At 32.9% G+C, this 25,680-nt stretch overlaps 1 protein-coding gene across 4 annotated transcripts in view; it reads left to right on the top strand.

The window, feature by feature from the left end:
• Positions 1-25,680, top strand: part of ANKRD17 (ankyrin repeat domain 17) — a 161,562-nt gene that overhangs the window by 23,961 nt on the left and 111,921 nt on the right. Inside the window, exon 1 of one of the 4 annotated variants that reach the window (XM_035004817.1) lies at positions 9,476-9,837. The exons of the other annotated variants lie outside the window; for them this stretch is intronic. Within the exon in view, the coding sequence (XP_034860708.1) occupies positions 9,784-9,837 (54 nt within the window). The 5' untranslated portion in view covers positions 9,476-9,783. Of the gene's footprint in view, positions 1-9,475; positions 9,838-25,680 lie in introns of those variants that run through there. 4 annotated transcript variants of the gene reach the window in all.

Raw genomic sequence — 25,680 nt, forward strand, 5'->3', positions numbered from 1 at the left:
ATCATAAAGTTTTCACATCCATAAATATGAGTTCTAGAAGCAGAGAACAGAACAGTGGGAAGGAGAAAAGTAATGAAAGAAATAATTGAAGAAAAGGTCATGAGCTGGAAGAAAGATAATGAATTTCAGATTGAAAGAGCCCAAGCAGGATGAATGGAAAAAGATCTACATCTAGACACATCTGGTAAAATTTCAGAACTCTAAGGGTAAAAAGAAAATCCCCAGTTACTGCCACAGAGTGGGAATAAAAGATGGAAAATGAAATGACTGAGTTCCTAGCAGCCTTGATGAATGCTTGAAGACAGTCGAACAGTATCTTTACATTTGGGGGAAAAGAAATTTGGACCTAAATTTTCTGTACTCAACCACACTACTTATCATAGGAGGACCAAGTACATTTTTATACTTGGAAAAACTATGCACCTTATATGAAAATATTTGAGATACTATAGTACAATGAAAAATACAGTCCAAGATAGAGGATATGGTGGTAGAGCAGTGTGGGGGGGAGGAAACTGGTAGTTACAATGGCAATCTTGGGCCTACAAAAAGAATTGAAGAAACCTAGGAAAATTCAGGAGTGTCGTCTGACTGGGATACATGGACAGTTCTCTTTCAATCAGTAATGTCTAAATGATATAAAATTATGTTTCCCTTGGTGATTAGTATTTACCTAAGCACATTCTAAATGTACTTAATTGATTTTTAGTTTTTAGAATCCCCTTAGGAGATACATAAAATAGGTTCAATTAAGGTTATGGAGTAGAATGCATTATAAAACTTTATAATATAAAAAAGAATAACTTATAAAATTAGGAGGTTGAGGGCAATAGAAGAAGGGTTAGTGCTCATTTCGTCAGTGGGCAGTCAATAGATAACATATAAAAATGCTGAATTAGGAAACAGAAGTAAAACAGTATTAAAGTTAAGCTGGTAACCACACTAGAAGTCCATTAACAGTGTAACAGTGTATTGCCAATTTAATGCAGGCAGTACAAAAAGACCTCATTTTGTGTTCATTTTGTTCATTTTGTGCCTTTGTGGCCTTTGAATTTTGAAAAAATCTTGTATGCATCACATTTACAACATTAAAAAGATTACAGAAGTTGCATCTACCTAGTTAGATAATAATGCTTTTATTTATGAAGTGACATTTCAGGGGTACATGGTTTTTAGAAACTGAGGTAGAAATAGAAGACACATAGAGATTAATTCCAGGAAATAAGCAAGTTGTGTAGAATATGAATGTGGCTATTTTTATATAGAATGTATAATTATTTATTGACTGGCATATATTCTTGATTTTATATGTCAATTCCTGAAACCTTTCCATGATTCTTTTTTAAAAAAATATTTATTGTTAAAAATTCGGATATATGGGAACATTTGGAGCCTTTCTTCCTGCCAATGACTCTTAGTAAGTTGACATTTTCTTTGATATATTGAAGACCAGGATTAGAAAAAGCCTACTTGTATGTTTTGCAGATTTGATTTTAAAGAATATAAAATTTTACAGTATTATATGCCTTTAAGTATTGTAAGTGTAAACTGCAAAAGATTCTAAGACCCACATATAGTATCTACTTAAATTGTACATAGTTTTTAAAGTAAGTTGGAGTGCTAAAAAAAAAAAATCAAGTTATGTAAATGTATACCTTTAAAATAATTATGAGAAATACTTTAAAAATTAAGTGTTTTTACTGGAAATTGTGGAATTTGTGTAAGAGGGCAGTGGTTTCCTTAAGCATACAAAAACATACTACGTATAAAATTATGTTTGGCAGTTAAGTTATGCTTTTAAATAATCTGTAAGCTTATTCAGTGTCTACCCTTTAAACAGTATCGACTGCCTTCATTGAGGGACATTGGCATATATGTGCTTTAGGAGTATGGGAGTTGATAGGCTTTCTAAAAATACTTGATTCTGATAAGAAATTGGTGATAAAGGAATTGAAAAATATGAATTTGATTTCATTAAGCATGCTAGTGAGATACCCATCACAGACATAAAAGTTGGTAAATACTGCCTTCTGTTTTCTTATATTGTGCTATTTTTTGTTGGAGATTTGGTAGTAAAACTGGGTATCTGAAATTTGTGGGGGAAGTTGAAAGTAATGGTAACAGATAGTTGTGTTGTGAGATAGCTTAATAAGGACCAAAGAAATATTTCAGTTACAGAGAATGAAATCTGTGTGTGTGTGTGTGTATGTGTATGAGGGTTGTGTTGGAATCCTATCTGTATATCCACTTTGGGAACTTTGGAAAGTCAGTTATGCTTTGAGATCTCTTTATGGGAAGATCCTTAAAGATTCTTTAGCTATGGTCAGGATTAGGTTAGTGGAATAAAGAATGATACTCTATTTTGTAATTTTTGGCCTAGCCTTAGGTGGATAAAGAGAATTTAATGTAATGCATTTCTTAGGAGATGGAGTTGTGAATCTGGAAGAATAGTCAGTCTTTCGATATTTGCAGTAATTGCTTGCTGACAAACCATTCGAAATTTTTTATTAATAATTAGGCTAGAAGTAGAGTGGTAACAGGCATCATGAGAGACCAGACTGATTGGAGCTTGTTGCCAGTGACCCCAAACCATCCAGGAACCAAAGGAGAAGAGCCAGTGACGGTATTAGAACTATCCACGGTTAGTTGGATAGTTTTTACACCCTAATTATTTTCCATGTCTTTGATACTATCTTAAGCATGTTACCTGGAGCTGTTTCTTCAGTCTCCTAGAGTAGGATAGTTGTCTTTCACAAGAGTGGAAGAAATTGGTGACTCTAAAAAGTTGGTTTTGGACTTAAGTCTTTTCTTGTAATTTGTATTTTTATCCTCAGCCCCTCTTCTTTCTCTACCAGTCTTCCTGTGTGGTATGTATGTGTGTGTGTGGCGGGGCGGGGGTTGTGTATGTGGCGTATTTCTTTTTGTTGGAGATACTTGTTGCTTTGGAGCAGAGGACAGCTGATGTGTTGCTGACCAAATTGAGAGTGCTGTACTATCAGTAGATTTATCCTGTTTGGAACAAAAATAAACAATATTGAAATAGCTAATTTCTTTTATATATGTACTTTTTAAAATTTTATTTGAGAATGCACAGTACAGACAAACTTGGGGAGGTGAGTGTGACCTAAAATCAATAAATATTTTATCAATTTTGTATACATAGAACCTATTGTGAAATACTGGAAAAAGAATGAATTCATGGTGTAACCCATCCTGGGTGGAGACAACAAATGCAACTGTCCAACGGGCACACTGTGCAAATGTGAAAAGAGGGACAAGCTGCTTTGTTTCTTACTTTGCTTACTATGTTATTTATGTTTGGACAAGACTGTGCTTGTATTCCGTTCTATACATAGGACACATCTGGATGAAATATTTTGTTTAAATATATTGAAATTTTCTCTCTTATTCAAAGTGGAATTTTGGGTTTTAATTATTAGTTGGATTAAAGGAAAATGGAAAGGGAGTATAAATCAGAGAAAAGGAAAAAATCATGGAAGATTTTGATTTGAAACTTTGTGGAGAAACAGGTTCAAGTTTTTCTAGATTATTGACTCTTGGAGGTGGACCAACTTTGTCAGTCTATATCCATTACGCAGTATAAGGCCTGTCACCTAATAAGCACAAAAATATTTGTATAAATGCATGATGAAAATGCTAATGATGATCTTTCCAAAAAAACGTTTGCTAGGGCTTTTTATAATATTAGCCTTGAAAAACATTCTGCAATAAGATAAATTATTATAAAATAGTTCCTACCTTTAGCCTCAATTTAAAATATACTACTGGATGGCCTTTGCATTATTTTATTTATGAGGTTACAATTTTAAATATCCTTACTTAATCACCTTTTAGGTATTCCTGCACATATCCAGAAGCATGTCCAACTGTTAACATTTGGTATGGAGGTTCTAGTGAAGGTTTAATCATTCTTATTTTTAAATATTATTATCAAATTTGGCCCTGGAATGTGTGTCAAGAAACTAAGATAGAAACTGTTAGTGCTCTTTATGTTAATAGAAATTGCTTATGTGTGGCTCTCTCTTCTTATCGTGTATTAGATTTTTTTTTTATAATGATGGAAGGATTACTTTAGAATTTTTGCTTTAAAAATGAGTAGTTTGAAATAAATGTGGAAGGGCAACAAATATATCCAACAATATTTAATTAATTTACTTTAGTGAGAACATACCCAAAGAATTTTGTATCTTTAGAATACTAAATTCTGGCAAAACTTCACAGTTTAGTCCTAAGTTAAAGAACCATTAAACCTGAATGGATTTTGTATTCTAGCAAAAGTAGATGTAAAAAAGTTTTTTTAAATTTTAGTTTTTTATTTTATTTTATTTATTTTTAAGTAGGCTCCACACCCAGTGTGGAGCCCAGCACGGGGCTTGAACTCATGACCCTGAGATCAAGACCTGAGCTGAAATCAAATTGGACACTTAATCGACACAGTCGATTAAGTGTCCAATTAAAAGATTAAAAATTTTTTAATTTTTAAAAAGATATTTTCCTCCCCATTTTTTTCTCTTCTCCAAATACATGTATATAGATAGATAGAGTCTGCATTGTTGCCTTTTTTCTTTAATTTCTCTTTCTTTTCTTTTCCTTTCTTTCTTTTTTCTTTCTTTCTTTCTTTCTTTTTTTCTTTCTTTCTTTCTTCCTTTCTTTCTTTCTTTCCTTTCCTTTCTTTCTTGTAAATAGCAATTGAAGTTCCTAATCTGTCGGGGAATGAATATATGTGATTTATTTTGGTAAGGGACAGAAATTAAATGAGAGGAGGTGTAACTTTAATTTGAGATTACTTGAAAAGTGGAAATGATGAACTAGGGATAAACATAGATATGGGTTTTAAAAACTTGCTGATTTCTGAACTGGGTTTTTTAATAGATTTGTGTCAATACTTAATATTTCTATAGAAGTAGTCTCATTCATTGTCAAAATATAAATTAATTCAACTTCTTCAGAGTATGGTAGCATAAAAGTTTAAATAGATATATCTATCAAGAAATGGACCATACAGTTATATTTAGGCATGTGTATTATGTGTGCCCTTGCTCTGGGCATGCTCATCGCAGCATTATGAAACATTAGAGACAACACAAATACCCATCAGTAGGGAACTGATTAAATACAGTATAGTTCTTCAGTGAAAATTTTAGCAGCTATCAAAATCAAAGCGATAGACCCACATGTGCTAACCTGAAACAATTATCATGGAGTGTTAAATTTTAAAAATGGGGATGCAGAAGAATATGCATAATATGCTTCCATTTGTATAAAAAGTAATCTTACACTAAGATATACATCATGTATGTAGATTATTTCTAGAATACACTAATTGTGCCTTTTAAGAGTTGCTAAGAGGTAGGTTTACTGTTCTCTTTATTTTCTTATATATGTGAATGTTTTCCATGAACATGTATTACTTTAAAGATTTTTTTTTTTTATTTGAGAGAGAGAGAATGAGAGAGAGAGCACATGAGAGGGGGGAGGGTCAGAGGGAGGAGCAGACTCCCTGCAGAGCAGGGAGCCCGATGCGGGACTCGATCCCGGGACTCCAGGATCATGACCTGAGCCGAAGGCAGTCGCTTAACCAACTGAGCCACCCAGGCGCCCGAACATGTATTACTTTAAACACCATAGTTAATAAAAAAGAAAGTAAACATTGGTTGTAATGAAAAGAATATCACTGTGCTACATTAGACTTCTAGAACCTTCAGTTATTATTATGGCATGATTGGTTCAGGAGAAATATAAGGTAAAATCATGGAGATAGTGTTTTTTGTTTTTTTTTTAAGATTTTATTTATTTGTCAGAGAGAGAAGCACAAGTAGGGGAAGTGGCCGAGGGAGAAGCAGTCCCTGCTGAGCAAGGAGCCCGATGCAGGACTTGATCCCAGGACAAAGTCCTGGGATCATGACCTGAGCCACAGTCAGACGCTTAACCAACTTGAGTCACCCAGACATCCTGAGAGAGTGTTGTTTTAATAAAGTTGCTTTCAGAAATTTGACCAGATTTTATTAGTCTTTTGAGTTCTGTTTAATTCTTTAATATCTGTATCATTTATGCTTGGTCCAGGTTATTTCACACTTGGGTTTCATATTTCTGCTAAAATACAACTTACAGGTAGAAAAGAGAAAGAGATACTACAAAGTAAGATTATGTTTCACACATTTTGAGAGGTGAAGTTGTATATTTTTCTAGTAGTTTGCTTTTATGTAGGTGGGTGAAATTGTTACATTTGTCCTACCACCAATGATCTGTCCTTGCTTGGAAATGTGGATTTTGAAAAGAAACAAAAAAAAATTTGATGCGAATAAACTCCCTTTACAAGGAATTTTTGATTAAAAATAGTTTTATATGGGGGAACAAACATCAAAGTGTTAAGTCACAAAATAATGTTGCTTGCTTGTCCTCAACACATTTGTGTGTGTGTGTGTGGTTTTCTTGTTCCTTATTCAAAGAAACCAGTGCTGGTCCTAAATAAAATTGTAATATTAGAAGATTTCCTTCATCCAGTCTTGGTATTTATTGAGCTTCTTTTGTCCTTTCCCCTCTTTTTTATGAGAGGCTTTTCTCTTCACTTTGGACATTTGAATCTTACTTTTAGTATTTTCTTTTATGATTTGTTATTTACATATGTTGGCTTGCATTTGTTTGCGTAACTGTTCTATGTTAATTACTATTTGCACTTTAATGCTTTTGCTCTTGGCAAAAAATGAAAGACCTTGTGCCATTGAAATCAGTTTAGGCAACTGGAAAAACAGGGTGGTTTTTTTTTTTTTTTGCCTAGGTGATGAGGTTGAACTAGAAGGAAGGTGTCTCACTTTGGTATGTAGGATTTTAAGGCTGATACATATGAATCACTTTCACACACTTTGCCCAAGTATTTCATGCTGTGGCATAGGTCATCATATTAACAAAAAGGACCAGAAAATAAAAATAAATAATTGTTTTGCTTGTATAATAAAAAAATTACAGAAATTCTGAAATATATATTCTGCTTGTTGTGTTGAGTATTTCTAATATCTTATTTCAGTGACCTAGTCACAGATCAAATGTTTTTGTTATGAGAAATTATTCCTAATGGTAGCAATAATTAGGATGCATTACTGGCTATCCAACAATTCCCAAATTCATGGCATTTGTTGTTCAACAAATGCTTAAGTGCCTGCTCTATGCCAGAGACTGTGCTGGCCCTGGGTATATGTTGGCGACAAAATGTTACCTGCTTTCATCAAGCTTCTGATGTGTAGGAGAGAGAGAGATGATAAATGGATATAAACATCCATAATCTTGGAGGAAAACTGTAATCACATATTTTTTCATAAAAACTTAACAATAATTATCTAAAAAGATAAGAGAAGCACCCTGTAATCCTAGAACAGAAGGGAAGGAGAGAGTAAATGGTTTAATTGACTTGAGGCATAAGGGCCCTGATTCCTTAGCATATAAAGTTGGAAAGCCTATTGGTTTGTGGGAAATAAAAGTGACCTAATGTAAGAGTTCTTTGAACTCAAACCTGTCTTTGCTTGCTTATGTTGGAGAAAGGTTTGAGAAAGAAAAACCTTGTTACTGACTTCTCTTAATCTAAGGGTGAAGCAATTTGATGCATAAAAATAATTGACCTTGAAGAAAGGAAATAGTAAAAGCCCTTTTGCTAGTTTCTCTTAAGCGAGGTCTTAACAATGCAAATTATTTTGTTTCAGAAGCCTCCACAAATGCCAGGCATACCCATACTTAGATGTAATCACTATATATGGCCTGAGGGAAAACCTTATTTTTAATATCATTTGTTTTCCATTAATTTCACACAGCCTTTGGAGTCAGACTGTTCTGGGTTTGAATTCTTACCCTGCTATAAAACTGTGCACACTTTCTGAGACTTGATTTCCTTATTCATAAAATGAGACTAATATTACCTGGAGGAATAGATAGAGGATAGACTCTTGAGCCAACTGCCTGGGTTTAAATTTTAGCTCCTCAGCTTAATTATCTTAGTTGGGAATAAGTTGGGCAAATTTCTTAACCCTTTTGTGTCTTAGTTTCTACATATGTAGAATGGAGATAATAGTTCCTACCTTTCTTTTGGGATTATTGTGAGAATTAAATGAGTTAATACATACAAAGCACTTAAAATGGCATGTGGCATATAGTAAGCATGATGTAATTCTTTTTTTTTTTTCTGCATGATGTAATTCTTAATATTATTTTAAATTATTATCACCTAGCAGGGTTATTATAAGGGTGAAATAACATGTTTATTAACAAAAAAGCCTCATTTTTTCTGACACATTAAGGGTACCCCCTAAATATCAGATATTAAGTACTAGCTAATTTTTCTTATTTAATATTCATATATTAAGAAATTTTATGCCTTAAGAAAGATGCTGTTAAGAAATTTTATGCCTTACTGACTATATCTAGAATAGTTTCTAATATGCAGAAGATACTCCATGTTGAATGAATGTTATACTGTTTTAGAGGTAAATAATCTGAGGCCCAAGAGAACTACAAAATCCTTTTCCACTGAAACACGACATCATTTTGAGGAGACATTACTGGCAATGTCATTCGCTTTTCTCAGCTTAGATTTGGCCATATGTGTTAATAATAACTCCCTCCTCTAATTTTTTTCCTATATTCTCCCTTTCCTTTAAAAAATCACTTTCCTTAGGAAAATTTAGGCAAGAAAAACTGTTCACCTTAGAATTATAATTAGATTGGTTAATCAGTACATTGAGGAATCACTTCAGTTTTAGTTTGTGTGGCACTCCTACCCGTGCACAGTTAATTTTATTTCTGCCACAAAGCGTAAAGCATTGTTCCTTTTCCATTGCATTTTTTTCATATTCCAGATTACATAAGGAAGAAATTTGACAAAGTAACAAATGTTACTAAATTGAGGATCAGTTATACTAGTGAATATAATATAAATTGGCTCTGCTGTCAGTCACCAACTTTATTTGCTGTTTAATGATCCAGATAGTGTTTCTGAATTTCATTTATCTGAAATCTCTTAGTTTCTTGTAGTATTTATGATAAGGGGTGGGGGAAAGGCCATTCCTCTGGTTAGTAAATGAAGTTAAAGACATTCTTAGAAAATGAATATAACCATGATGTGTTATGTCTTGCTTCAGTACTTGTAAGTCAGTTGAATGTTGATCTCATTCTCTTAGATATTTCAGATTAGTTTCTAGAATACCAGTTTGCTATTAAAAAAATCTACATTAAAAATTATTTTTGACACCCTTAAGTCAGCACCTGTAATGTATATGTTATGTAATACATTTGCCTGATGTAGCAAATTCCTAATTTGGTATTACCTTGCCTCCTTCTTTGCGTATTTAATACAGCCATTAATCTCACTACAAGGCTTTACTAAGGATAAATTGCTACGTAACCCACTTCAACCTCTTTTGTTCAACCAGGAAGCCAGACGTGTTTAAATAGCTTTTAAAAAAATGTATAATTATTTCTTTTTTTGAAATTTTAGGATTTTAAAATTTGGTATGGTAAAATAGGGGACTTTATTTATTTTGTCTGTTGAAATTACTTGACAGAAGTTTGCTTTGGAATAGAGCTTCTGTATCTTTAAAAAATACACAGTGAGTCACCCCCTGCTCTTTTGGTAGATGCCTGGCTAGTGAACAGCTAAGCTGCTTTAGGCATGTAATAGAACATTCCATTTCCTGTTCCCTTGCTGACACAGAGGAGTGTTCCTGCTGGCAATGATCTAATCATAGTGCAGTAAGAAACATGGCAGTTTGATAAAACATGGTGGAGACAGCGGCTGAAATGGAAGCATATGTTCTAGAAGACATTCTTGAGGTAGGGCTAGGTTTGTAAATGAAATGAAAGTTGAAATCTGAACAAAGAAATCTTATCTGCCGGAATTATTTTACAGATGAATAGATTAGAGGAGAGAGCAAAGAGAGACAGAGCATAAAAAAGCAAGATATGGTCAGACCTTATTCCTTGTGAGAATTTGCCAGTCTGGTTCACATGATTACTAAACAGGTCTAGAATTATTTTGTTTAAACTTCATGTTTTGTAAATTGTAAATATATGTTTGATAGAAAAAAAAGAAAGGGCCTCGGACTTAATAAAAAACGTTGGCTGGTGGTGACCTTTAGATTAACTCATTAGAAGGTGGGGTCTACAAAGCAGCTTTGAGTAGGTTTAGTGTCATATGTCTTAGAATTCATTTACATATTTAAGCCCAAAGCTCTGCTTGCTGTTAACTATTAAAAACAGCTGATTATTTTCGTTTCTGGAATAAAATTAAGCATATATATCAATCTGATGCTTAATTTAGCTGGTACATTCTGGTTCTGGATTTTTCATGTGACTTTGACATTAGAAAATAAATTATTAAGTTAAAAAATAAAAGACCCTAAGATTAAAGCATTATGATTGAGAGCTCACAATAAAAATCTGCATTTTGAGTCATGAGAATTTTAAATTAATATTCTTTTTTTCCTTGGTTGTATCAATTTTATAAGAACCTATTTGAGTATAAATCAGTTCCAGGAAATACATGTCAAAGTGAAACTGTAATGGGCTTTGGCTTTGCTTGTAGTATAACTATCAAACATTTGTATTTGTAGATATAGATATATTTAATGCCCATTTTTAAATCTATGGATGTGTAGAGTTTTTCCCTCCCTCATTAAAAAAATACTAATAAGATAAAGAGGCTCATGATGGTGAGTGGTATTCCTAATACTTACACTGTTAAGACAATTTATTAAATATTTCACTATCTGCAGGAAGAGATTGTATTGGGGGAGAGGGCTTGGGAAAATAGGCTGCAAAGGGAAGCTAGGCGGGGTTAGCAGGAGAAAAAAAAGCCTATGCGCATTATAAAGTGCTGCATGATCAATGAGCATTTTCTGGAGTCCCTCAGTGTGTGCTTGGAGCTGACATTGCAGCAAGTCTCATGGTTGTTCTGCAGAATGAAAGCTGATTCCATTGTATTATCTCGCTCCTTGCAGACACCTGCCAACATACTTTTCCCCCTCTCCTAAGAGCTTATTGTCTGAGTTGAATCCTCTGGTTAATTTCCATTCTTTTCTCTCTCTCTCTCTTTAAACTTTGATACTACTGAGTTTTCTTTATTTTTTTTATACTATTGAGTATTCTTAGAAATGGTATGAATTACCTACTTAGAAATAGTGGTATGTACTCTCATGAGGGAACTTCAGTAATTAGGAATGGTCAGTGACTTAGTGGTTCAGTTTAAACAAGTCTGATTAGATTATAAAGTTCTAGTGGTATATTTTAACGTGCTTTTTAATTTTTGTGTGGATTTTAAAGAACAGTATTTTACAGATTACAATAAATCTATTTTTGATGTTTCCTTTAGCCATTTAAAATTTCAGTATATAACAGATTTTACAAGTCTTATTTATTTTCTGGGAAAAACCCACTTGAGCATAATTTTGTGCCTCTTATATAGGTTTTTCTAATACTGTCTCAGAAATTGGCTTTTCATTATTTCCACTAAAATTGTTTAATATGTTTTTACATTACCCAATTTGTTCATATTACTGGTTATTAAAATAACCTCTGTAACTTTAATTGTTCTAATTTTCAATCTCAGTTTCTCATATACCTGTTGCATTAAATCATACTGAGTAGTTTTCTCTTTATTTTTATTATTTAACTGTTTGTCAATAATTGGCAGACTAAATGAGAAAAATTACCAAGTAGTAATCAAATATGTTTCTTTTCCAAAATTATAAGTAGTCATAATGACCTAAGAGAGTAAACTTGTTATCTCTGGAGCTAAATGTACCATTTTTAAAAATACCTCATATTGCAAGTGAATAGCATTTTACACTACAAGCTTTCCAGAAAATTATTTTTTCTTTTTTTGAAAAGAGTTAACTCCTTGTATAAATGTCCAATAATGAATAATGAAGTTTGTCTATATACCACAGTGACAATTTTATTATTATACCTAAAATTGAGCTATTTTAAGTTTGTCACCATGATGTTCATCTTTGTGACTTTATTGAACATCTGGAATTTTATGTAGATTTCTGGTTATTTACATTAGACATTGGACCCCTTCTATTTTTTTGTCTTCAAGTATAATGTGGTCCTTTGAATCAAATTTCTTGAAGGTGCTCTTATTAAATCTTAGTAAAAAAAAAAATCAGTATCAGTGAATATAGTGCAGATTAATTTTCATGATGCTATAGTTTACCTTTTAAATTGTAATTGTTTATTATATATCCCCATATGTATTTAACTTGAATTTTTAAGTGATCTTCAATATCTTAAGTAAAATATTGTAAGTTTCTGAAACTTAAACTGGAAAAGGTTGTTTTCAACTTAGTATCATTGCTTCTTAACTGCCCAAGATAATGGATTAAATTGAATAACTTCTTTATTTAAATTATCCATATAATCCAGTCAGTAATTTTCTTTTCCAAACCAAAGTGTTTGTGTTTTTGCTCACCTTAACTAATACTTGGGAAAATAGCCAAATACAGATGATAGAAAGAGCTTAGGAGTCTATATAAATCTCTCCCTCTCTCTTTTTTTTAATTCGTTAATGTTATTTTTGCTGAGACAGGATTATAATTTTAGAAATTTGATGCTTTTCCTATAGGTCATATGTAATAATGGATCTTAGTACTTAGATCAGTGAGAAGAGATAGTCCTCCAAACTTTTTTTTGTATATTTCAAATTTGTGTGACCAAATACTGTGTATATAAGCCAGAGAGGTTTATGTATAAGCTCTTTATATGAAAACATGAATCTTATGAGAGGTCATTTCAGAAACTTGATTATATATATTCTAGTTTTATTTATAATTGAACCAGTTTTTTTTTTTTTTTTTTTAAAGATTTTATTTATTTATTTGAGACAGAGAGAGCACATGAGAGGGGGGAGGGTCAGAGGGAGAAGCAGGCTCCCTGCCGAGCAGGGAGCCCGATGCGGGACTCGATCCAGGGACTCCAGGATCATGACCTGAGCCGAAGGCAGTCGCTTAACCAACTGAGCCACCCAGGCGCCCTAATTGAACCAGTTTTGATAGTTTTCTGTAAAAATTATTTTACAAATGAGAAAATTTCACAAATATTATCTTAATTTTTATTAATTTCAGAATGCTTTTTTGATATATTTTTTATTTTAAAAAGTAGCAATTTTATGAAAATAAGAATGCAGTATTAAGTATAGTAACTCTAATGCCCAGTCTTGTTCCTTCATCAGACCAAAGCCACGGTTTCTAGCTTCATCTGTACTTGATTTTATAGGTTGTATATAAGCTAAAAGCCCCAACTCTGTTTTTTCCTTACAGAAAGATCCAGTGGGTTGAGCATTTGGCTGAATCCTTTAGGGTAGAACTAAATTAAGGGTCAGATTTAAACGTGGGAAGTAGATTTATTATGAAACCATTTCTTATTCTGTATTTATCATGACATCAGAGGGTTTTTTGCTTTTGTTTTTGTTCTTAAATAAGATTGAAAGAGTCGCAGGGAAGTTGTTTCCTTTTGATTTGTCAACATGATGGGCTAATGGTAAATAGTGCATTTTAGTTCAAACGGGTAATCTGCTTCCTATTTCCCATGAAAATTATTTTTAGTAATGATACAAAATCTCTATGAAGTAGACTCTTTGAACAGGTACTTGCTATATATCTTTTTATTCTATAGAATATATTGGTTTGTGTAATACACATCATTTATATATTGTATCAGCAAGTCTTCAGTGGATTTCTAAAGTTCTATATTTAGTATAACCATGGTAACATTTTTCACAAGGAAGAATTGTAGTAACTCTTAGGACATAAGTATAAATTGATCTAGAGGCAGAAAAGTTAAGTTAAATATGTAAATTTTTGAATTGATATAAGTAACATTTTCCATTCATTAAGAGGTTTTGGAAAGATTAGACAGTTGAACAGATTGAATCTTATAATTTCACTCCAGTATTTATTGAGTACCTTCAGTGTGCTAGGTACTTGAAATTCAATGAAATGAGTCCAGCTAATTTTGCTTCACAAACTAAAAGTTCAGAAGACAGAATATCTGCCACTGGTATTTAAATATTCTTGAATTCAGGATGCATTCAACTGTGTATTTGAATACTAGTATTTTACTTCATTTGTTCATTTGAATAATTTGAAACCCACGTTTTCAGCATTCTGAATTTTTCAGTAAGCATATATTTTCCTTAATTTAAGCACTTGTAGGTTATCTTTTTTATGCTTATCTATGTAATTGTTAAGCATATTTATGAATGTTGGGCTGTCCAGAAAGTCTCCTGGGTCCTGTTTTCTGTTTTTTGTCCTTAAAGATTTTTCTATTGCCATTTAAATCAGTATGTTATGTATGAGTGGATGTGTATGTATACATATACCACACTCATATATATGCTTCATATACTCTACATACACACATTCATGTTCCTGCTATATTATGCACTATGAATACTTTTATTTGAAAAGTGTGTTTATCTTGGAGGGAGGGGCAGAAGTTGCAACATTGCTTTCATACACCAACTTCGGGGGAAGGATGGGGGAATAGCAGAGGATAGCTAAAAGATGCACTTAAATTAGTTTATAATCCCTGTAAATACTAATGTTTCAGTAGAGTGTGAAAGCTCCAGACAGCTTGCAAAAATAATAGTGTAACTAGAAGTGTATGAATTAATCTGTTACTCTCATATGAGAGTAAGGGCAGACTTGTCCAGATGCCACTAGTCCCATGTTAATCCATCATAGTGCAGTAGTTAATGCATGCTATGGTGTGTGAATTAAGAAGGGTCTACATCATGTATTATCTGCATATACATGCAAAAACATTGACACTTTCCTGGTTCCGCGTTGTTAGGGGTCCTTGTTCCGACACCTGACTAAAGAACTCATTCTGATAGGAAGTGAACTGGTCACTACAGAATTGGTGAGCATCAAAGTTCTGCTTAACCACTGATATTTGGTTTATATAGCTTCCAGATTTTGAAGACAAAGGCCTTTCAGGAGGTGTTCATAAACGTTAAATGTCCATCAGATAACTTTTGGTTTAATGAGGGGTTAAATCAATATTGGTCATTAATAATTTGGTCTTGGATAGAATCAGGCTTCTAACTAGCTGGTTATATATGGATATATGTTGTACGTTGGATACCCACATAGTTTTATGGTGGCAGTAGTAATTGAGCACATTAGTTACCATTTATTGAAATTTTAAGGTGTATACAGAGGGACTATTCCAAGTACTCCAGAAGCATTGTTTTATTTAATCCTCTAAATGACTCTCTGAAGAGGTAGGTATCCATTTCCTAGAATGTTTGTAAGGAATAAATGAGATAATTGGTATAAACATTTAGCACAGCTAACAGTTAATACTTGACTGTTAGCTCTTTTTTAAAGTGATGATAACCCTCATATACTATTTTATGTTAGTATCATCCCCCATTTGACAGACCAAGAAAACTTTAGCCTCAAAGATGATTAGAGTAGCAGTTCTCAAATTTTTTGATTTCAGGACTCTTTTACACTCTTAAAAATAATTGGGGACTCATTAGGATCTCTGTTTATGAGAGTTGTATTTATAAATAATTATATTAGAAATTAAAATTAAGAACATCTAAAAACATTAACATTTATTCATTTAAAAATAATTAATATAAATCCATTACATGTTAACATTTTTATAAAAAATAATTTCCGAAAGAAAAGAAAACTGAGAAGAGTGGCATTGTTTTGCATTTTTACAACTATTTCTGAAGTCTGGCTTGATAGAAGATAACTAGATGCACATTTGCTTTTATATTCAATCTATTGTAATACATTATTTTGGAGGAAGTCTAAGAATAAGATCTGATCTTACACTTACATGAGGATAAAAAAAGGAAGAATATTTTCATATTCTTACAGATAATTACGGATATTCTTCGATACCACTCCTAAAACTACACAAACGCTAGTTTCCTAGAGGTTAGTTGCAGTGTGGAATATAAAAAAAACATTATCAGGGAGTTTTCTGAACTTTATTAGATTAAAATCCACTGGTTTAGTGCACATTTTGAATGGATCTTGTACTCATGCATAAGTTTGTAACATCATACATTGGTCATTTGGAAAATAATTTCTCACATACTTATTGACTTCCAAATATTGCTACATTTCATTCTGCAGTGTAAAAAAAAAACATACACATTTGCTAATATCAGCGCTTAACTTACAAAAGTCAAAAACTGGGAAGCTGTCACATTCACAGTGTCAGGGGTAAATTTTCCAAAATTCTAATTTTTGCCTGAAGGCTTGAATTTATTACTGATGACAAAGAAAGTGCGTTCTTTTCCTTGAAATGATAGGCTCACTTCATTCATTTTTGAGAAAATGTCTGCCAAATAAATATGAATAACCATAGTCTGTCTCAAGTAAAAATGGTATTCCACAAAAAAAGCTATTGGTTTAGCTCACATTTACACAAGTATTTGTCTTGACATAACCACCATACATGGGTATTTAGCAGAAATGTTTTCCATTTTGTCACAAAGAATATTAAAATGTCATATATTCAAGGTTGGAAATTTAAAAATTAATACGTTTTACTACTTCATAATGGAAACTGGCTTTCTTTCCTGCCACCCCCACCCCCTCCGCCTTTTTTAAATTATGAGTGCATGGCAGAAAGAATATGGTTGATACCATGGCCTTGATTCATGTTCAGGAGCCAGCAGTTTTCCTCACCATTATTTCTATATCGTCAGTGCAAATGTCAACACAGTAAGGCAAATAACATCTTAGTATTATAAGAATAGTTTTGACTTCACAGATCCTCTAGAAAAGTCAGGGATCCCCATGGATGTTGTGGACCACACTTGAGTAACTACTGGTTTACAGTATATTCCCCAAGTTCACAATCAGTAAGGACATAAAATGAAGATTTAAGTCTATTTGATTCAAATGTTTCCTTTTACCATTTTATCAAGTTTCTTAATTCATCACATAGTCCCAACTTCTTTAATCTCTTTTCTCCCTCTAGGATTTCTTTACTCTTCAACTATAATAAAGCAAGTTTAAGAAGTGGGAAGAACTTTGTGTGGAAATTTAATAATTGCTTAAAATTTTAAGTCCTAGGTTAGGATTTTGCAATATAAATTCAGAATTTATGAAAAAGGAGTTTGAGGACTCCTAAGTCTGAGTGAAAGGAGAAGCTAGAATTAAGTAGAAAATGGTTTTGCTTGTAAAATAACATTAAATAGTAACACTTTTGATTTTGAAAAAGACAGTTATTAAAATAAAACTGAAATGGATTTGTAAATTCTCTCATGTCTTGTTATGATTCTACTGAATAATTAGAAAAGCAGTTCATAAATTTATTTGAATACTCATATTTTAGCAAATGAAACAAATATATGAAGTAGTCAAATTTGAATATTTTTTTAAAGATTTATTTATTTATTTGAGAGACAGAGAGAATGCAAGAGCAGAGGGACAAACTCCCCACTGAGCAGGGAGCCCAGTGTGGGGCTCTGTCTCCCAACCAGAAAGATCATGACCCTGAGCCAAAACCCAAGAGTCAGATGCTCAACCAACTGAGCCACCCAGGCGCGCCTTGAATATTTTTCACTTTAAAGGCTATTGGCTTCTTTTCTGTGTCCTATGACAGTTTGCAGCTGGTTTTCATCCAGTCAAGAGAAATTTTTTCTATGGGACTAGTTTTATTTTATATTGTCTATGAAAATGAAAAATATGATTCAGATAATGTACATCTCGGTTATCCAAAGGCTAAGCTGTTTGTTTCAAATTCCTTTGCCTACTGCAAAATTATTTATTTTTTATTTTTATTTTTTTAAAGGTTTTATTTATTTGACAGAGAGAGCACAAGCAGAAGGAGAGAGAGAGAGAAGCAGGCTCCCTGCTGAGCAAGGAGCCCAATGTGGGACTCTATCCCAGGACCCTGGGATCATGACCTGGCCGAAAGCAGCCGCTTAACCGACTGAACCACCCAGGCGTCCCAAAATTACATTATTTAAAATCTAACTTATACCTTTGTATTTATATAAACATGTATATTTTGTATGGCCTACATTTTTGCCGCAGTTTAATTTTGAAATTGGCATTGAAATCATGTGTTCCCACAGGAAATGAGGAATGTCAGTAACATCTGTACATCTCTTGTCTTTCCCACTTCTCAAATGCTAATAACTCTTCTCTGCTTCCAAATTCTAAAGGATTGTTGAGATGAGGAAGAGTGTTGAGCCAGTGTTAAACGGCTTGTTGGTTTTCTCTGCTGTCTTAATTTTTGTTTAGTTTCTGACCTTTTATGATTTAGCCTCTTTGAGTTTGGATACCTGCTGCCCACTTCATTTGTTTTTTTTTTTTTTCCTTCTACACATTGTCTAGATTCTGATCCTCTACTTGATGTTTGGATATTGTGGTCAACCTGGCTCTTTGATTTCACACAGATATTCTCATTTGTTCACCTTCTCATTCCTCTAGCTAGTGTTTATCCTTAGCTAGTTCTAAGCTTGAATTTGTCCTGTTGACACTTCCCCAGTCCTTGTCACATGTTCTGCATTTTTAATTTATGCCCTGTCATCATAACAAAGACCAGTATATATTTGTGTGAACTATATAAGCAAGTTTGAGAAGTAGAGTTTCTAAATTCTTATATTTCATAAGGAAATACTGGTTAGGATTTTGCCAAAACATACTGGTGTTTAAGTGTTCACACATATTGGAAAGTTTTCCTTCTTAATATTTTGTCACATTTGTATAATATTTTGTTATCTTCTCAAAATATCTTTCTCAGTTTCTTTCCTGTTGTTCTTAGTTTTCTCTGTGAAATAAAATACATGGAGACAACAGTGGGTAGAAAGTTGCTCTCCCATAACTGTATCCATTTAAAGAACCAAAATATTAAGATTAAGCCCCACATATGTCATTTAAAAATATCTTGGCAGGTGAATCATCACTTTATAAATATTTTATGAATTATAAATATAAATCTTTCTAAAGTAAGTGAGTACTGAATTATGTTGACATTGATTTTTAAGTATTTTTAAATTATATTTAATGGGCTTTTTCATTGTCTTGAGTTTATAGTGTTGCCATATGATTTCCTGTGAGTAGTTTTATTCTTGGTGTCTTTAGTGACTTAGCATTGTACACTGAGCACTTAAATGCTTATGTCTCATTTTAATTTGAGGTATTCTTGTACAGTGAAGGAGCCACTTCTTTTTCCCTTTAGAAGTTCTTTGAACTCTTAGCCTTGCTTAGGTGTATACTCTACATGGAATGAGGAAGAAGAAATAGTAATTCATACTACTCAAATCAACCCAGGTGATCAATAGGTTATAGTTTTATGGTATATAATCTATGTTATTTGAAATAAATATTTTTTTATTCTTGATTTTCTTACTCTCTGAAGTTAAGTTGTACCATATAGATTCTCTACAATCCCTTCTAGATGTAAAAAAAAGTCTGTAACTAGTCCTCTTAAAGAATTGGCTTTAATAGCTTCCAAACAAGAAGTTTGAGATAATGGTCCCATATATTTCAGAAGCTTTATTACCCGTTTTACTGCTTTATTTTACATTAAAGAATCAAATCCAAACTCATTTTTGCACTTGATCTATTATTTGACTTCTTTTTACCCACCCATCTTTATCTTTTCTGAACTACTTCAGATTGCTAAATTTAGATCAAATTAGCTAGCAATCAGAACTAAATTGGAAATTTGATGAGTTTTGAGGTTTGGATTGTCCATAAGTTCCTTAGGCATACTAGATGATCTGGAAAACTAATAAGTTTTGTGTACTTTAGGTCTCAGAAATAATTTCTGTTTGGGCCCCCCATAATGGAGGTACTTCATGTTATAGTAAATAATGTCTTCAGCATTCCAAAAATAGACAAGCTTCATATTGTTTCTATAGAATGTAAGCCTAGATTTATGATAAAATGCAATTGGGTTTTTTAAAAAATATATATATATAATCTGAGTACTCAGTTTTCTGATGATCTGGTTTGTTCCAAGCATAAAATTTAGAACATCCGGAGCAGAGGTTGCAAACTGGTGGATTCTTGGCCAAATCAGACTTAGAAATGTGTTTTGGGGCGCCTGGGTGGCTCAGTTGGTTAAGCGACTGCCTTCGGCTCAGGTCATGATCCTGGAGTCCCTGGATCGAGTCCCGCATCGGGCTCCCTGCTCGGCAGGGAGTCTGCTTCTCCCTCTGACCCTCCCCCCTCTCATGTGCTCTCTCTCATTCTCTCTCAAATAAATAAATAAAATCTTTAAAAAAAAAAAAAAAGAAATGTGTTTTGGATATCGGACATAATGTTGGCCCACAAGATGACCATTTATTTACATTTTCTCTAATTTCTTTCAGCACCGTAGTATTTTGTTTTTGCTTTGTTTTTATTTTTTTTTTGATTCCCATATCTGATTGAGATGTTCTCTTCTATGACTGATTTGCTAAGAATTTTTATCATTGGGCGCCTGGGTGGCTCAGTTGTTAAGCATCTGCCTTCCGCTCAGGTCATGATCCCAGGGTCCTGGGATCTAGTCCTGCATCTGGCTCCCGGCTCTGCGGGAAACCTGCTTCTCCCTTTCCCACTCCCCCTGCTTGTGTTCCCTTTCTCACTGTGTCTCTCTCTGTCAAATAAATAAATAAAGTCTTAAAAAAAATTTTTTTTATCATTGTATCAGGTACTTTTATCTGTATCTTTTGAGATGATCTTATTATTTTCCTTCTTTATTCTGTTATTTTATGAATTATATAAATTAACTTTTAGATTTTAAGCCAGCTTTGTATTCTTGGGATAAACTCCTTTGTGGTCATCATATATGACCCTTTTTTGGATATGGCCAGGTTTGATTTACTTGTTAAGGATTATTGTTCTTCACAAGGCGTAGTGTTCTTTGGTTTCCTTTTTTAAATAAAACCTTTGACCATTTTTTTGTATCAGAAAGATGTTAGCTTCATAAAGTGACTGGGAGTGTATCTTTCTGTTTTGTTTTCTAAAAGCTTGTGTATAAATGAGTATGTGATTGAATTGACCAGTGAAGTAATCTGCAATTAGTGTTTTGTTTGTGGGAAAATTGTTAATTAAAAATTCAATTTCTTTGGTAGATATATAGAGAGCTATTTAGCTTTTTTCTCTGTCAGTTTTGATAATTTGTAAATCTTGTAAGGAACCTATTTCAATCTAAGTTGTTGAATTAAGAGTTGTTTATAATAGTCTTGTACTCTTAAATGATGGTAGGAACTATAGTAGCATTCCTTCTTTCAATTCTGGTTCTGGTAATTTACATTTTCTCTTTTTTTCTTGCATAGCTTAATATGAAATTTGTCAGTTTAATTTTTGATAAACTAAGTTTTTCATTTCATGTCATCAGTGTTTCTGTTCATTTTCTATTTCATTAATTTCTGCTCTTATATTTCCTCCTTTGTACTTTCTTTGTATTTAATTTGTTACTCTAGTTACTTTAATTGGAAGCCTAGATTACTGTTTTTAATGTTTATTCTTTCCTAGTATGAATATTAAAAGCTATAAATGTCTTTTATGCACTGCTTTAGTTATATATATACTACAAATTTTGATGTGTTTTATTTGCATTATCATTTAGTTCTAAGTATTGTATAATTTCTCTTTTGATTTCCTCTTTGACTTAGTCTGCCTTTCTTACCTGGGGTTTCATGGGTGAATTAAGCACTAATTCTTAAGACATCTCTCTTTCCTGTGCATGTAGAATAATACTGATTATATATCATTCTTGGGGGAATTGAGAAAATAGTTACTCAAATCATTTTTGGTTATTTGTGATTTAGATGAGGAACTTTTCTTAAGAAAGGTTCTGTGAGTTATTAAAAATGGCATATTTCATTGTAATGTTTTGGGATACTACAGGTTTCCAGTTTAGTTATGTGCGGTCAGAGAATATACTCTACTTTCAGTTTTTAAAACTGTACTGAAACTTGTTTCATTATCCAAAATATGGTCCATTTGGTGAATGTTCCATGCACACTTAAAAAGAGCATGTTTTCTGCAGTTGTTGGGTGACTATTCCATAAATGTCAGTTAGATTATGTTAGTTAATAATGTTCAAGTCTCTTATATCCTTACTGATATTCTGTGTATTTGTTCTATCAATTACTGAGAAATGAGTTTTGAAATCTTCATCTGTAATTGTGGAGAAGCTCACTTTTCTTTTGGATCCATCAGTTTTTGCTTCATGTATTTTGGAGCTATGTTAAGAGGTATATAAACATTTAGGATTATTATATCTTCTTGCTAAATTGATTCTTTTATGTAATTAAATGTCCCTCTTTATCTTCGTTAGTATTCCTGGTTTTTACTTTGATATTAATAATAGCTTGACCAGCTTTGAAACAACTAATGTTTTCATAGTATATCTTTCTGCATGCTTTTAACCTCTTTGTCTTTGTCTTTATATTTGAAGTATGTTTCTTGTAGACACCATAGAGTTAGCTCTTGCCTTTTTATCCAGACTGTCAATCTCTGCCTTTTAATTGGTGTATTTAGTTCATTTTTACTTAATGGTAGTTATCAATATTTTATGTTTGAAATTACCATCTTGCTAATTGTTTTGTTTGTCCCATTTGTTGTTTTGCTCCTTTTTTCCTTTGTTCATGTCTCTTTTTTGATTATTTTTAGTATTTCATTTTATCACCTGTATTGCCTAATTACCTCTTTTTATTATTTTTTTGAGTGACTGTTTTAGGCTTGTAATGTACATGTTTTAACTATAGCTACCTTCACATAATAATATACCACTTCACATATAATATTAGGAACCTTACGTGAGTGAATTTTATTTCTCATTTTATGTCTCTTGTGGGATTTTTGTCATATATTTTACTTCTATATGCATTGTGAATCTCCAGAATAGACTATTATTACTTAAGGGTATTTTTTTAATAAGGAAAAGGAAGACATCTATTTTTATATCATTTCTGATGTTCTTCATTACTTTGCATGAATCCAGTTTTATCAGGTATCTACTTGAATTATTTCCATTCACCTGGATGATTTCCCTTAATTTTTTTTTTTTTTTTTTTAAATAATGCAGGTCTGCTGGCAACAACTTCTCTCAGATTTTATCTGCAAATGTCTCTTTCCCCTTATGTTTGAAGTATATTTTCACTGCATACATAGTATTCCTGATTGAAAGATTTTTTTTTCTTTCAGTGCTTTAAAAGTGTCTTTCTTTTGTTTTCTGGCTTCCATTATTTCTTAATTTTTTTTTTTTTTTAAGATTTTATTTATTTGAGAGGGTGAGCAAGGGAGTGAGCACAAGCCGGGCGGTGAGGGTGGACAGAGGCAGAGGGAGAAGCAGGCTCCCCATTGAGCAGAGAGCCCCATAGGAGACTCAATCCCAAAACCCTAGGATCATGACCTGAGCCTCCCAGGTGCCCCTGGCTTCCATTATTTCTGCTGAGAAGTCAGCAGTTTTTTTTTTTTTTTTTAGGTTTTACTTACTTGAGAGAGAGTGAGAGCGAGCATGCACAGGGGGAGGGGCAGAGGGAGAAGCAGACTCCCTGTTGAGCAGGGGGAGGGGCAGAGGGAGAAGCTGACTCCCTGTTGAGCAGGGAGCCTGACGCAGGGCTCTGTCCCAGGACCCCGGGATCATGACCTGAGCCGGAGGCAGATGCTTAACCGAGTGAGCCACCGAGGCGCCCCGTCTTTCTTCCTTTTTACATAATGTTTTTTTACCCCCTCTGGCTGTTTTAAATTTTTTTTCTTTATTATTGATTTTCAGTAATTTTATTGTGACATGCCTTGGTGCAGTTTTCTTTACATTTATCCTGCTTGAAGTTTGTTGTGCTTATTAGATTTGTGAGTTAATATTTTTGTGTCTAAATTTTGAGAATTTCTAGGCATTATGTCTTCAAATATTTTTTTTACCCTTCTTTTTTCCTGGGATTCCAAATACACACTATATTATATTCTCCTAAACATAATGTTGCCTCTGTACTTTTTTTTTTTCCCAGCCTTTTTTTCTCTTCATGCTTGAGTTTGGATAATTTCTATTGCTGTATATCAGGTTCACTGTTCCTTTTTTCTGCATTGTCATTCATTGAAATTTAATAACAAACACTGTATTTTTCAGCTATGGAAATTCTCTTTGATCCTTTAGGTTTATAGATTTCATTTCTCTCTTCATGTTCACATTTTTCTTTGAATTGTTGAGCACACATAAAAGAGTTTAGAAGTCTTTGTTAATTCCATGCCTGTCATTTAAAGGTCTATTTCTGTTTTTTTTTTTAAATGTTTTATTTCTGTTTACCTGTTTCTTCCCTAGTTATGGGACATATTTTTTTGCTTCTTTGCAGTCTGAGTAAGTTTTATTTGATGGTCGACATTTTGACACTACCTTGTTAAATGTCTGAATGCTATTTTCCTGCTTTAAAGAATATGGAATTTAATTTGGGCTAGCAGTTAGGTTATTTGTGAATCAACTTTATTCTTTTTATTCCCCCCTTTTAAAGAAATTTTTTTAAACTTATTTTTTATTAATTTTTTTCTTTTAATTCCAGTGTAGTGTACTCTTTAATCCCCATCACCTATTTCACCCATCCTCGCACCCACTTTCCCTCTGGTAACCATCAGTTTGTTCTCAGTTAAGAGTCTCTTTTCTTGGTTTGTCTCTCTTTTTTTCTTTGCTTGTTTGTTTCTTAAATTTCACATATTAGTGAAATCATGTGGTATTTGTCTTTCTTTCAACTTTATTCTTTTGAGGTTTTGAAGCATTGTTATAGCATCTTTCTAGTAGCCTGTACTCTAAAGTTAGAGTAGTCCTACTCTTATGTGTGGCCTTTCTGGATCCTCTACCAAATATCCGAGGTTTTCAGTTGAAATCCCTCTCTGGCTGGTTGGATATGGATATATCGTAATCCTGTGGGAACTTCTATAGTTGTTTAACTTACAGTTCCCTAGCAGTTATTTTCTCAATTCTTCTCTCCAGTTTTTTCACACATACTAGCTTTCTTAGCTTTTCCAATCTCTGATCTTTGTCTCCTGAGCTAATAATAAGTAGCACTTCATCAGTTCTTTGCTTTGTTTTTTCAAATAGTGCTGGATATGGCAAAAAGATGAGAAAGTAGTAGAGTTCACTTCTTTGTTTTTTGGTTTTTGTTTTTTTAGTTATCATTCCTCTGTTATACCTGTTGTACATTGTTTGAAAAGAGGTGGGACGCCTCATTAGGTGCCAGTTACCTTGTTATGACTATAAACTGTATAGTCACTGTATTTAAACTGCCAGGCTGTGGAGAGAATTATATTAAATAGACTGAGTAAGCTGTGGTAAGTTTGCAATGAAATATCTTTCATGACTAACAGAGTGCCACATCCTATAGTCTTCTAGCCCTCATCTATTTAGTTGTAAAGTCATTTACTCAAATGTAAGCAATATGTACTCAATAGATGCAGTGTCATTGCAGTTCCATTGCAGATGCTCCTGCCACAGATGACTGCCAAATGTACCATGTTTGTATAGCAGCATCTAATATGCTTATGTTTCATATTTCATAGTACATTTTAAGAAGGCCTAATCCTATTTAGTTAAAAATTCCAAAAATTGCTCTCAACTATGTTTAGAAAAGTGAACACATTTTGAGGTAATTTAAAATAAACTGTTTCAGGTTATTACTAATGGCAAACATTCTATTGTCAGCTCTTT

Source organism: Mirounga leonina, unplaced genomic scaffold (genome assembly GCF_011800145.1).
Source record: "Mirounga leonina isolate KUSES-001 unplaced genomic scaffold, KU_Mleo_1.0 Mir_129, whole genome shotgun sequence".
In the NCBI taxonomy this organism is placed as follows: Eukaryota; Metazoa; Chordata; class Mammalia; order Carnivora; family Phocidae; genus Mirounga; species Mirounga leonina.